A 12452-nucleotide genomic window follows, 5' to 3' on the forward strand; every position below is an offset into this window, starting at 1 on the left:
CTAAATAATCAGTAACAATGATCAGTATTTTATTGTAAGTTTGTTTTTCAAGAAATGTTTGTAGGTTGCACCATAACATTTAATATTTGTCATACATAACTGTAGGTATTTGAAAATAATAGTGAAGGTAAGACTTTATAATTCTAACTCATATGCCCAAATTTTTTACTTATTGTTGGGATACCAGCTTACGTTTTTTCGACATTCTTGCATGATGCTTTTTGAGGTCATGCCAGTTGCTTACGCATAATAGATTATACTTTTTGTCATTATTTTTTATCACAGCTTTTGGCTTTATATTTAACATAACTGTTTTTTAACACTAATCTTATTATTAGTATTGGTTCCCAACTTCCCTCCGTCACTTTTTATATATGAGAATGAAGTTTTTCAAAAATAATAATTTAGTTGTCAGTCGTAACTCGTAATACATTGATCTTAATTGATATTAGAGTAATGATCGGAAAGATATACATATTGTGCACGGCTGTTACTTAATGTACAGGTTTTGTCATAAATATAAAATAATCATATTATTTGATATTTCTCACTTATCTGATATTTTTTTGAAAATAGAATAAAGAAGTTAAAACGTTTATAAATACAATTTATTCTGTTTTTAGTAATACATAGCCGCACAGTTTCTTTAACTAAAATCTTATCTCCTTATTGTCTTTATCTCCGGAGTAATAGCATCCTATTTTTATATCAATGAGAGTAAACGGGGATAGCTCACCTTAGTTTTTATTTTTATTTGATCGATTTTCCATCATTTTCTTATTTTATGACCATATTTTATCAACAATATATAAATAACGCGATTAGAGTGTAATTATGACATCAACTGCATAATATCCTCTGTATTTTTTTGTGAAAAAATATGTAATATTGCGGTAATGGAAAATTCATTCTCATATGTAAGTGTAGTCAAACCCGAGCGGTACGGCACTTGATACCAAAATTATTATTTTTGAGAAACTGCGAAACCGACCTAAGCAATTCAAACTTCAAATGGGCTTCAATCGGATAACCTGATGCCATCAAAATGTAACTACTGCTCAAAAATAGCGCCATTAAGAACGTTTCTTTATCATATATATTGTTATATTCATAAACTTTCAAAACAAATCATTTTTGCTTAAATTATGTAACTCAATAATATAGTAACCCAGATATATTTTTTAATACACCGATAATATTTTTAACCTTTGATTAGCAAATTAGCGAAAAGCCGCATTATGTCAGATTAAATTACTATTAATTTGTAGTACATCAGTAGCTTAGATATTTTAGAAAATGACTCATGAAAGAATTAATGTGAAATTATACACATTTCTGATATTTTATTTATCACGAACAAAAAAGTCTGTTAGGTGTGGTTTTATACATATATGTTAGTTGAATCCAATAATTTCACTAATATCTGGACCACCTAATTTATCAAAGCTCAAATTAGTCTGAAATAGTTTGAATGCAGTAGTTTTTTTTTGTACAATGCTAAAGTCCATTTGAAGTTTTGTCCCGTTTGCTGGATATTTCAAAAAGTAATTAAAATACTGTTTTTATTTGATTATTAAAACGTTTCGAGTATTTACAATGAAAAGTAATAAAGCGAGACTAGAAAAGACAATTGAATGAAATTAGCCAGTCAAAATTAACAATTGGCGATACCGTATGTACCGTTCACAGTGCCTTGCCGATTTACCCCCCGGTTACGGAGCAATTGCCTGCCGCGTGGTGGGATTCTGAATGTGACAAATCGTTGCTGATCGGGACATGGAAACACGGCTACGAGAATTACACGTCGATGCGTCAGGACCCGGCGCTATGTTTCTTGGCGCGTTGCGGACCTCCGTCCGACCGCGAGATCCAGATGCAGGCCATGCAGCCGCCCACGCCCACTCAGGCGCCAGCGTAAGTACATCTCCGGCTACTGCTCGGCCATGTAGGGTTAGTTGTCCACGGTGCCCGACGCCATCTGTTGCTGCTGCATCGAGCCACCTCACCATTTTGCTTATTTTTCCATTCATCCATTTACTCTCATTAAAGTAATACATCAATACATCACGTATTATTACTACTTATTATATATACGATAATAAGTAGTATTATATTTAAGACTTCTAAATACAAGGCTATATAAAGAATAATGTTAGCTGATGTATGATATAATATTCATTCCTTAATTTATTAATAGAATAATACATTTATATTATATATAAATTATTTTTAAAAAATTGGCAATATAAAACATTATGACCATAACAACAACATGACACATAGATAACAAAAGATGCGTGTATAAATTTGACAGTTGTCGGATCATTAGTTTGTGAATTATAGCATTTTGAGTGAAGCAACTTTTGTGATTGTGAAAAAAAATGGATAAATAGGAATTTCGCGTGTTGATAAAATATTGCTTTTTGAAGGGAAAAAGTACAGTTGAAGCAGACTTGTCTTGATGCCGAGTTTCTGGACACTGCTCCGAGAAAATCAACCATCAATGATTGGTATGCTAAGTTTAGACGTGGTGAAATGAGTACCTAAGACGGTGAACGCAGTGGATGCCCAAAAGAGGTTGTTATTCGAGTGGACTGCACATGGATGGACCCGCTCCAAAGCGTGTGAAAACGCAACAGTCGATTGGCAAGGTTATGGCGTCTGTATTTTGGGATGCTCATGGAATAATTTTCATTGACTACATTAAAAAAGGAAGGACCATCAACAGCGACTATTACATGGCGTTATTGGACCGTTTGGAGAACGAAATGCCGAAAAACGGCCGCATTGAAGAAAAAGAAACTGCTACTTCACCAAGACAATACACCGTGTCACAAGTCAGTGAAAGCGATGGCAACAATCCATGAATTGGGCATCGAATTGCTTCCTCGTCCACCGTATTCTCCAGATCTGGCCCGCAGCGACTATTTCCTGTTCTTAAATCTCAAAAGAATGCTCGCTGGGTAGAAATATTCGTCGAATGAAGAGGTGATCGCCGAAACTGAGGTCTATTTTGAAGCAAAGGACAAATCGTACTACAAAAATGGTATGGAAAAATTGGAGGGTCGCTATAATCAGTGTGTCACCCTTGAAGGGATTGTTGAATAAAAAAACTAATTTTGCCAAAAAAAATGTGTTTTACTATGGTAGACCGGGGACTTTTCAGTTGACCTGTTAACTGTATTAAAAAAATGCAGTCACCATTGAAAAAAAAACAACATTCTATAAATATTGGAATCCTATAAATAAAAATGTTGGGACTTATAAACAAGGAAAAAGTCAATCTCAGTTTTAACTTCTTTAGAATTGGGGTCCTTATGAACTAGATCAATGCAAAAACAAATTATCACATGGAAATATCTTTGGACGAAATCTCGGATTCTAAAATTTATATGCCATAAGTCCGTTATCCGCTATTAAAATTATGCTCGAGTAAAATGTCTTTTCAGCTGTAGCTTTAACAGGTTTGACACGCACTGCTCATTGTCCAAACTTTCTAGGGTTATCTTAATCAATTTGACTTTTACTAATAGAAAAAATCGATTTTGATTGAAATTTTCTCCTTTCATTGTTTTTAATTGATTGAAAGGGATAATGTCCATTTTTTTAAATTTTCATTTTCATTATTTTATTATTATTATTAAAAACTAAATTATCAAAAATGTTTATTTTTGAACAGGATATAATTTTAAAAAACTGAACAGTTTTCAGGCATCTATCTATATCATAATATGATTAGTTTAAGTATTTGGAAAATAAAATAAAGAATTAACAATGAAAATACAGTTTCTAAATTTTCTAAATATATTTTAATATTGAAGTTAATTGACGAAGTTGCTAATAAAGTATGTTCTTGATTAATGTAAAAATGTTTATTGAAGAGTAAATGGACTAAATAATATAATTTTCAAATGCAACTTATAAACCTGAAATACTGTAAAATAAAATTCGATGTAGCAGCGACTATACATTTTTTCATTATTGAATTTTTCACGCTAATCCATTTATCAACATTTTTATAGTTACTAACACTGTTTATTATTTATTAGAATTATTTAGATGTTTTTTTGCCAATTAATATGTCTCCCATCATTATAGATTGTACTAGTTCTATGGGATGGTTTTCGTATGGATTAACCAATTTTTTTGTTTCGTTACATTTTTTATATCATGAACAGACAAACACTCTGTTACCTACCTCATGGTTTAGAGTTTCGAGATTTACCAGCTTTTGCCGAAATAATTTTAAGCTTTATGTTAATTATATATGCATGCAATTGTCTACTGTCTTCTTAAAACGGATTTGGATAAACAAATTGACAAGGATATTAAATTAGGTGATGAAGTATATTTTATTTTTACGTACTTACATTAACGGATATAATTGCTATAGGTTTTGATACACTATAAACGGCTCTTAAGTATTTCTAAGAGATCAAGAATACAGTGTATCAATTCTTTCTTTGTTTTCTATTTGTTTTTAAAATATTTTTTTCTAAATGTTACGATTGCTACAAAGGATTTATTAACACCTATGAATGATTTGTTTCAGCATTTCCAAAGCTACTTAGGTCAACAATAATTACAATTAATTTCACGAATCAATATTTTTTAATGTGTGTAAAAATGTGTCTTAATGGCGTATGAAACGGATTTTATAATTAAATTAATTTGACCAACTTTTAATTAATAGACTCAGTGAAAAGCTCCATGTTACTTGTGGAGACGTATTAAAACCTAGACATATATAAAGACTATAAATACATTTTAAGGGATTTTTATAAACAGTTGCTAAACTAGCTAGATCATATGACATCATTTGGAAGTAGCGATGTCTGGTATATGGTGACGGCTCTAGTATTTGCCATTTAAGAGTTGACATGTTGCAAGATAAGTTGTGCAATAACCCATTTTAACGTTCAACTGATATGCTTCTGTGTAAACTTTCCTCATCGTTGAACTTTTTAGATTTACATTTTTTGTCAACGATAGAGCTTTGAATGTAGCATAATTTGCCCAATATGGTATAGAATAGGTCGTCAGTAAATCCCTCAAAATACATTTATAGTTGATTTATGTTAAAAAAAAGTAATTTCGGTTTTATTCCGTCGTCTATTAGGAAATAGACGGCTTTAAAGTCACAAATTTTAATACTTATTGAATTATAGCGCACAATCTATAGGAATATTCTACAGGTAGTATTTATTATTTACTTACAGAATATGTAATTATACAAAATTATGTTCTGAAAATAGGAGGTTGATCGAAAATTGTGTGATGTTTATAGCGATGAATACCAAATCCAAATTCTTTTTGGAACTTTTTTGAAACTTTAAGTCCTAATAATAAAGAATGGTAAAAGCATTTAATTTATTGTTACTTTATCTATTACCTTTATCTATTTTTATTGTAATAAAAATAGTGTTTCCGACGACGCTATTAGAATAACCTTTAATAAATATGTAGGATTTAAAACGAAAACTTTTAACCTATTTTAAAACTATTTAATTTTAACGGAAAGTAGCGATTATTGAGTCGGCTACACAAACCAAACCCTTAACGTCTGATACGTACAAGCGGCACATACGGATTTTAAATAACATACCGCATTTATGTACAGATTACAGTGACGAAATTCCATTCAGGGTAGAGATTAATTTATTATTATGGCGTTTTTATACATATTTGAAGATTTAAATGGGTGACGGTTATTAATGATTTTATTGTAGAATATAATAAAGTTTGCAATTTAAAAATTATAACAATTGAAAGGGTACAATATGTCAAAAACAAAAGAAAGTGTGTGCTTAAAAAATTTATCAATTTGTTATCAAATATTAATCAGATGACTTCAATTCAAAGCTATATGTCAGGCTCATCAACAACGTTTCATTAATTATTAAGTTTCATTATTTTTTTCTAAAAGAGTATTCCTTGAGAATATCACTTCACAGCGTCATCCACGAAACTTTTATAAAGACAAGCATGATATTTTTTGATATAATTTACCTTTAGACAGATTTTCTCTAGTTTCTCATTAATTGATCATCGGAAGCAGTTGATATTTATATCGCACTTGTTAATTCGTTGTATTAAACGCTTTTAAATTCTAATATTAAGCTTCGAATTTTCAAAAAATGTTTTTAAATGGGCAGACTCTTAAAATTAGAATTCTCTATCTCCTTGCTCGTAGCGTTTCTCTCATTTACTGAAATGAAATAGTATAAAGATGTTTTTATTAAATTAATTTAATTAAAATTAATTTCTGACATGGATTAATTATTATTGATATTAAATGTTATAAGCGGAAAAACAGTAGTGATAAATGTCTGGTGAAATTATTCAAAAACCGAAATTATTTTTTCCAGCGTAATATAAAACACATTACAACTAATACTGTTTTATAATGAAATGATGGTTGAGTTTTTAGTAGTTTTTACATATGACTGAACATTTTTCTCAACAGTAACGACGACGACATCGATGATGAGGATACCAACGAGGATTCCAGCCTTAAATCCAAAAAAGACGCCTCTGAAGGCAACTCAGAAATCGCCGAGCCTTCGCCTGGTCCGTCTGCTTGTTCTGAAGGCGGTCAGCCGTTAGATAGCGAGGAGCTCAAGGACGAGACAGGAGATGACAAAACGCCGTGGCCCACTATCACAGATTTGAATACTCGATTACGTCGCGTTATAACATCTTATCAGCGTAACTACAGGAAGGAAGAGCAGAAAATGCAGGCGACAAAAGCAAAGGTAGATATTGTTACTCATATTATTCGACGACGAATAATAACACTCAAAATATTAGGCCAAATATAAGAATTATCCAAATTTCACTCGTTTGTTTATCTTTTAAAATCATTGTAATTAGAAAAATGGAGTAGCCAATAAGTAATTTTAACATAATAAAATTAATTTTAATATTACTATTATTTTTACTAAGTAAGAAATGTATTATTATAAGTTTTAAGGAATAGCTTATTTCCTTTTTTTAATATTAAACTTACTTATTGGATAACTTATACTTATTTAAAATTATACTATAAATAGTATCGAAAGGTAAGTTATTTTTTCTATTTTTCTATCCATAACTTTGAACAATTATTGTTTCGTTATGCTCTATATGACTCAATAGACTGTCTAGTGCTTTGGCTTGAGTGTACAATTTTTCGTAGATTTTATATGAAACTTTGTGTCTTAAAACTAGCCCATAATGAAAATGTTTTTAATTGTTTTAATGTACTTTTACATCATGTTGAACCGTTTTTTGTGAGATCCACAAAATTCGATTGTGTATTAGTTCACACAGGACATCGAACAGTATTTACACACAATCAGATTTCGTGATTATCATAAGTATAACAACTTAGTGATATATGTTCAAAGGGTTTTGCAAAACCTTTAGAATTTGGGACGATATATATTTAAAAATATTTTATTTATATTGTACATATAATTTTAACGTGTATTGTATTGAGATCCCAAATTCTTTATTTTTTGTATTAATTAATGTAAATGTGTAGCCCCTACATAGCAATATCATGGTTGTTGTGCGATTTAATTCATTATCAATCATCTATCTACCCCCTACATACCATCTTCTCTTGTGCACACCCGTTGCATGAGCGTCGTGGCTGTTCGTGGGTAGATTAGTATTTTGGTGCACCTTGCTGCAGCAACAGCAACAACAGCAGCAGCAGCAACAATCCTCTGTAGACACATCGGCTCTGACCTCTCCTCTGGCGGCGTTGGCTCAAGTTTCACAGCAGTTTGATCCACGAGACGCAGCCTCGCTCGGTTTACAGGGTTGGGATCTACAGCAGCTGGCTCTGTATCTACTTGTAAGTGCTAGTTTCTTTCCTTTGATTATCTGAATGTTTGGTGCTTTTAATACCCCCTTCATGGTTGTTTCCGTGTGTCATACTTGTTTTTGAATGTTTTGGTCCGCGCTTGGGACCTTTTTATAAATTCAGTAGACTAAACATATCAAAATATCTGGTACATAATGTTAGTATATAGTAGCTTTTAACTATTAGATATCATATACTGATTTTATAACTACTATATACTAAAAAGTATATCATATAATTGACAATTGCATCAATGAGTATGTCAAGTAAGTTTCAATGTAGTTTTTTTTTGTAAATTAATCATCTTGCAACAGATCATAAACTGTTTTTACACATATGCCTATATTTATTTATGTGCCTATTAATTGATAAAATTGATTGAGAAATTATCTTATTAACAAAATTATGAAGTAGCCAATGTAGAACTTGACCTGCTTTAAAATTATGTAGTTTTAATACCAATACTCTTAATGGAACAGTAAGTCTCAGCTCTACAAAATGGAACAGGCATCATAAAAAATATAGTTAAATCTACAATCGCATTTCTACGTCTGTGAAGTTAAAAAAAGACGATGAAACCATGTTCTTATCACCAATTTATTTCAGCCCGTTAATTAAAATGTCATTGTCACAAAAATAAAATTGTATAAAAATAAGTTGCTTTTCCTTATTGTTTGTCAGAGAGGATATAAACACTGTCAAAAACACTTTAAAGGTATTGTTTTCTTCTTAAAATCCCGTTTCTATAGCCTACAATAAATGTATCACAATTAACACAGTAAAACAATAAATAGTATGCATTTGGTTTAACACTTGTGTAATGTGCACAATGAAAACTAAATGCCAAAGATATTATTCCTCGGAAATCTAAAAGGGTTTTAGTAAAGTTAAATCCAAACTATAAAGATTGCAAAAACTCATTTTAAATAAGAATTTAATTAAATAAGAAAGAGGGTAGTGTAGTCATTATAAAAGGCTTTATTTATTTTAATGTTTTTTTATCACTCAATACCAGTGATCTAAATTTCAGATAATCTAGATAAATTTTAGTAGTGCCGAGTTAGTGAGATTCTACTGTAGTTTTAAATATATTTCTTAATATAATTTAAATTATCACATCTTAGTGATGAAGTTTTCGTGCAGTTCATTTTTATTTCAAAATGTTATACTTAAGAATGTGTACATAACATATGGTATCTTTATAAATTATATTATTTTATTTTATATATATTATATTTATATTTTGTAAATTTCAGTATTCATGTTGTATAAGTTGTCTTATTAAAGCATTTTAGTTTACATGTTACTACTTTAGTACTAACGCCGCACTGCTAATTGAATATATAACCATTTTAGTTTTCAGGAAACATTCACTTACTAACTGATGAAATTTTTATATTTGGAATTGATACTCACTTTTTCAGAAGATGGAGAGACAGGGTAAACAGGCACTTGAACAGGCAATGAAGGAGTCTAAAGAACGGGAACGACACACTATCGCAAAACGCTGGACCAAACGGGAAGAAGCTGATTTCTTCCGTATTGCATCTTCATATGGGGTTATCTACTATAGAAAAAGTAAGAAATACGATTGGACAAAATTCAAGCAGTTAGCTAAATTAGAGAAAAAAAGTGACGACGAATTGGCTGAATACTACAAACATTTCGTTATAATGTGTAAAAAGCAATCTGGTGGTAGCTTTGATGAAGGCAACTATGATACTACTATTGAACACATTAACGAAGAGAAAGCGAGACGAACATTAGAACGGCTTGAATTGCTTTCTCGTGTTAGAGAAGAAATTCTACCGCATCCGAAATTGGACGAGAGACTGAAGATTTGTTTAACTTCAGCTGATATGCCTGAGTGGTGGATTCCGGGAAAACACGATAAGGAATTACTTATAGGTGTTGGCAAGTAAGTATAGCTATATTTAACTAATGTCGGACGCTCATTTTCACACCAATATCTTATCTCCTTAGACATGGTCTTGGCAGAACTGATCATTATCTTTTAAATGACCCAGAATTATCATTCCACGAGGTTCTTAAAAAGAAAGTAATATCTGAAACTCAGGATGTAAAGGGTGCTATAAAGTTAGAAAGTCATGAAGATATATTGAAGTTTGACAAAGATGAAATTCTAGTAAAGCTGGAAAAAGGCGAAGGAACCTTGAAAATCGAAAAAGTTATTCCAAAGAAAGACTTTGCTGAGAAAAAAGCAACTGAAGAAGAAGACAAACTTGAAAATATCTCTGAAAAAGAACAGAAGCCTTGTGAAGCTAAAGTGGAAGACGTCGAGGAGGAAAAGCCAGAACTAACAAAAGAAGTTGAAGCTGAAGAATTAAATAAAGATAAGGAAAATACAGAGAAAGTGGAAGATAAAGTTGAAGAAAAAGAAGCAGTTATAAAAGAAGAGGAAAACACGACTATCAAAATAGAACTTGAGGAAAAACCATCGATTGAAATTAAAGATGAAAAACAACTTAAATTGGAAGAGGAAATAGCAGCTAATGATCTATGTTCAAAGCAAGCAGCTGAACTCAAAGCGAAATTCCCCGACTTAGAAGTGATTCAACCTTTGTCACGACTCTCTCAAGTTGATACGTTTGTTCTACGGGATAAACCTGGTCCAACCGGTGTTTTAGACTTTAGTGAAACTACTGTTGCTCAGTTATTCAACAGCGCGGTGAAATGGCCCAAGGAATACGCAATTCAAGTCCGTCTTCAGCACATTATTTATGCTGTTGAGACAAAGGAGTGGCCCGTTCCGAAATCATTTTCCGCCTATGCTACCGGCATAGGTAATGAATTTGATATTCCTATTCATGAATTACCTAATGAACCACCTAAACGCGATACATCAACACCAGATATCGAAATTTCTTTGGCAAAGAAAACGGACAAACGTAAACGGCACATTGCCATTGATGTAGAAACTGAAAGAGCCAAGCTTCACGCTTTACTAAACAACAGTCATTTAGGAGGAGGAGGAAGCATATCAAAGTCACATTGGGACGATGACTCTGAGGATTCGAGGAGATCTACTCCTCAAGGCAACTTACAGCCACCACCTGCACATCAACATCGTACTTCAACATTAAACATGGGAGTTGGTTCAATGCCTTTTGATTTTTCTAGCAAATATCAGCCTACCCTAACACCCAAAACTATTGGTCAAACCACCGTTATTCCTGGTACAAGCAGTACTTTAACTCCTATAGATTTAAGTTCCAGGTAGGTATTTTATATATGTTTAAACTTATTTCTCTATGAATATTAATACTGTAAAATTTTTCGAAGAAAATAGGCTAGTGCTAAGCATTGTACAACACACTGAATCAATTTAACTGATTTTTAAAATAAATAATCACTTGAAGATATATAATTTCCTTTCTTATAATCATTAAAAATAAGGGTAAATGGAAAAACTATTAACAAATGAAAAATATACGTAGATACTTATAAATATTCATAGTTAATCATTCATTCATAGACTTTTTTTTATCATATATACTGTACTACATTGGTATTTATATATAATATTTATTTTTATTTGTAGCATTCCAAAGACTGACAAATTGTCAATAGACTTACAAAATGAGGTGCAAGACTTTTCTATTAAGAAGCCTTCTACACCTAGTGGCAGTAGTAGCAGTATTAGTAGTGGCACGTCGAAAGCGGGAAATAAATTAGACGACACACTGTCAAAATTAATGAAAAGAAAAAATTGCGTAAGTTTCAAATTACAAGAAGTGTTTTTTTATTGTTTAATATATTTTATTCTTATTTCAGCCTGAACCTGAACCTGTAGTAGGCAAAGAAAAGAAACGGCGCAAATTGGATGAAATAGTATTGGGTTTGTCGGCAGCCAAAGAGCAATCCTTGTTTCCTGAAACCACAAAGAAACCTCAAGTTACACCTAGTGTTACTGTTACTCCCACTAGTGCACCTGTAAGCACTTCCCATAATCCTTCCCAAAAACCCTTCACTATAACAGTGACCTCCGTTCCATCCACAGCTCAGTCTTCTAGTCGTGGAAATGCGATGCCGAATATATTGCCTACTTTATCATCTAAGGATAGTTTTTCAAGTTTGTTAGCTCAGGCTGAACAACAGAATCTCATGCTTAAAAAGCATCAGCATAGAAAAAATTATGAGGTAATTAAATAAAACTCTTTTTAAGTTAAATTAACAAATGTTATTTTAGGCGATGATTGATATTGGTTCAAAAGTTAATTATTCCCATGAAGCCAAAGTGAACAAATGGCTAGCTGAGCAGAATGCAGCTTTAGCGGAGCAACCTTTAGGAACTGATTATCTCTCGCCAAGGCGAAGGCGTCCAAGGGTCGATCCTACCCTACTTGATTGGAAAAAACTAACTGGGGATGAGAATGTATCTGTAATTCATAGGGTTACAGGCAAAAAACTAACGGGTCCAAAAGCCCCAACTCTTAAAAAGCTTGGCCATTGGTTAATTGAGAATCCCATGTATGATATTGATCCAAAATGGTCGGAATTGGTAAAAGAGCGGGGCAATTTAGGTACAGATCTGCATAAAAGATTACCAGGGCAGAGTGGTAAGTATTCTTACTTATTT

At 32.0% G+C, this 12452-nt stretch overlaps 1 protein-coding gene across 11 annotated transcripts in view; it reads left to right on the forward strand.

Moving 5' to 3' along the window:
- kis (chromodomain helicase DNA binding protein kismet) overlaps window positions 1-12452 on the forward strand; it is a 31306-nt gene that overhangs the window by 13752 nt on the left and 5102 nt on the right. For 5 of the 11 annotated variants that reach the window (XM_076399220.1, XM_076399226.1, XM_076399224.1 and 2 more), the window contains exons 6-13: window positions 1690-1914; window positions 6467-6755; window positions 7679-7843; window positions 9277-9770; window positions 9836-11089; window positions 11415-11586; window positions 11648-12013; window positions 12063-12432. In XM_076399220.1, coding sequence (XP_076255335.1) covers window positions 1690-1914; window positions 6467-6755; window positions 7679-7843; window positions 9277-9770; window positions 9836-11089; window positions 11415-11586; window positions 11648-12013; window positions 12063-12432 — 3335 coding nt within the window. The remainder of the gene's footprint in view (window positions 1-1689; window positions 1915-6466; window positions 6756-7678; window positions 7844-9276; window positions 9771-9835; window positions 11090-11414; window positions 11587-11647; window positions 12014-12062; window positions 12433-12452) is intronic. The other 6 variants (XM_076399222.1, XM_076399223.1, XM_076399228.1 and 3 more) reach the window with 6 other exon arrangements.

Source organism: Rhynchophorus ferrugineus, unplaced genomic scaffold (genome assembly GCF_030347505.1).
Source record: "Rhynchophorus ferrugineus isolate W39M unplaced genomic scaffold, kcgeb_rfMv2 rfM3, whole genome shotgun sequence".
NCBI lineage: Eukaryota > Metazoa > Arthropoda > Insecta > Coleoptera > Curculionidae > Rhynchophorus > Rhynchophorus ferrugineus.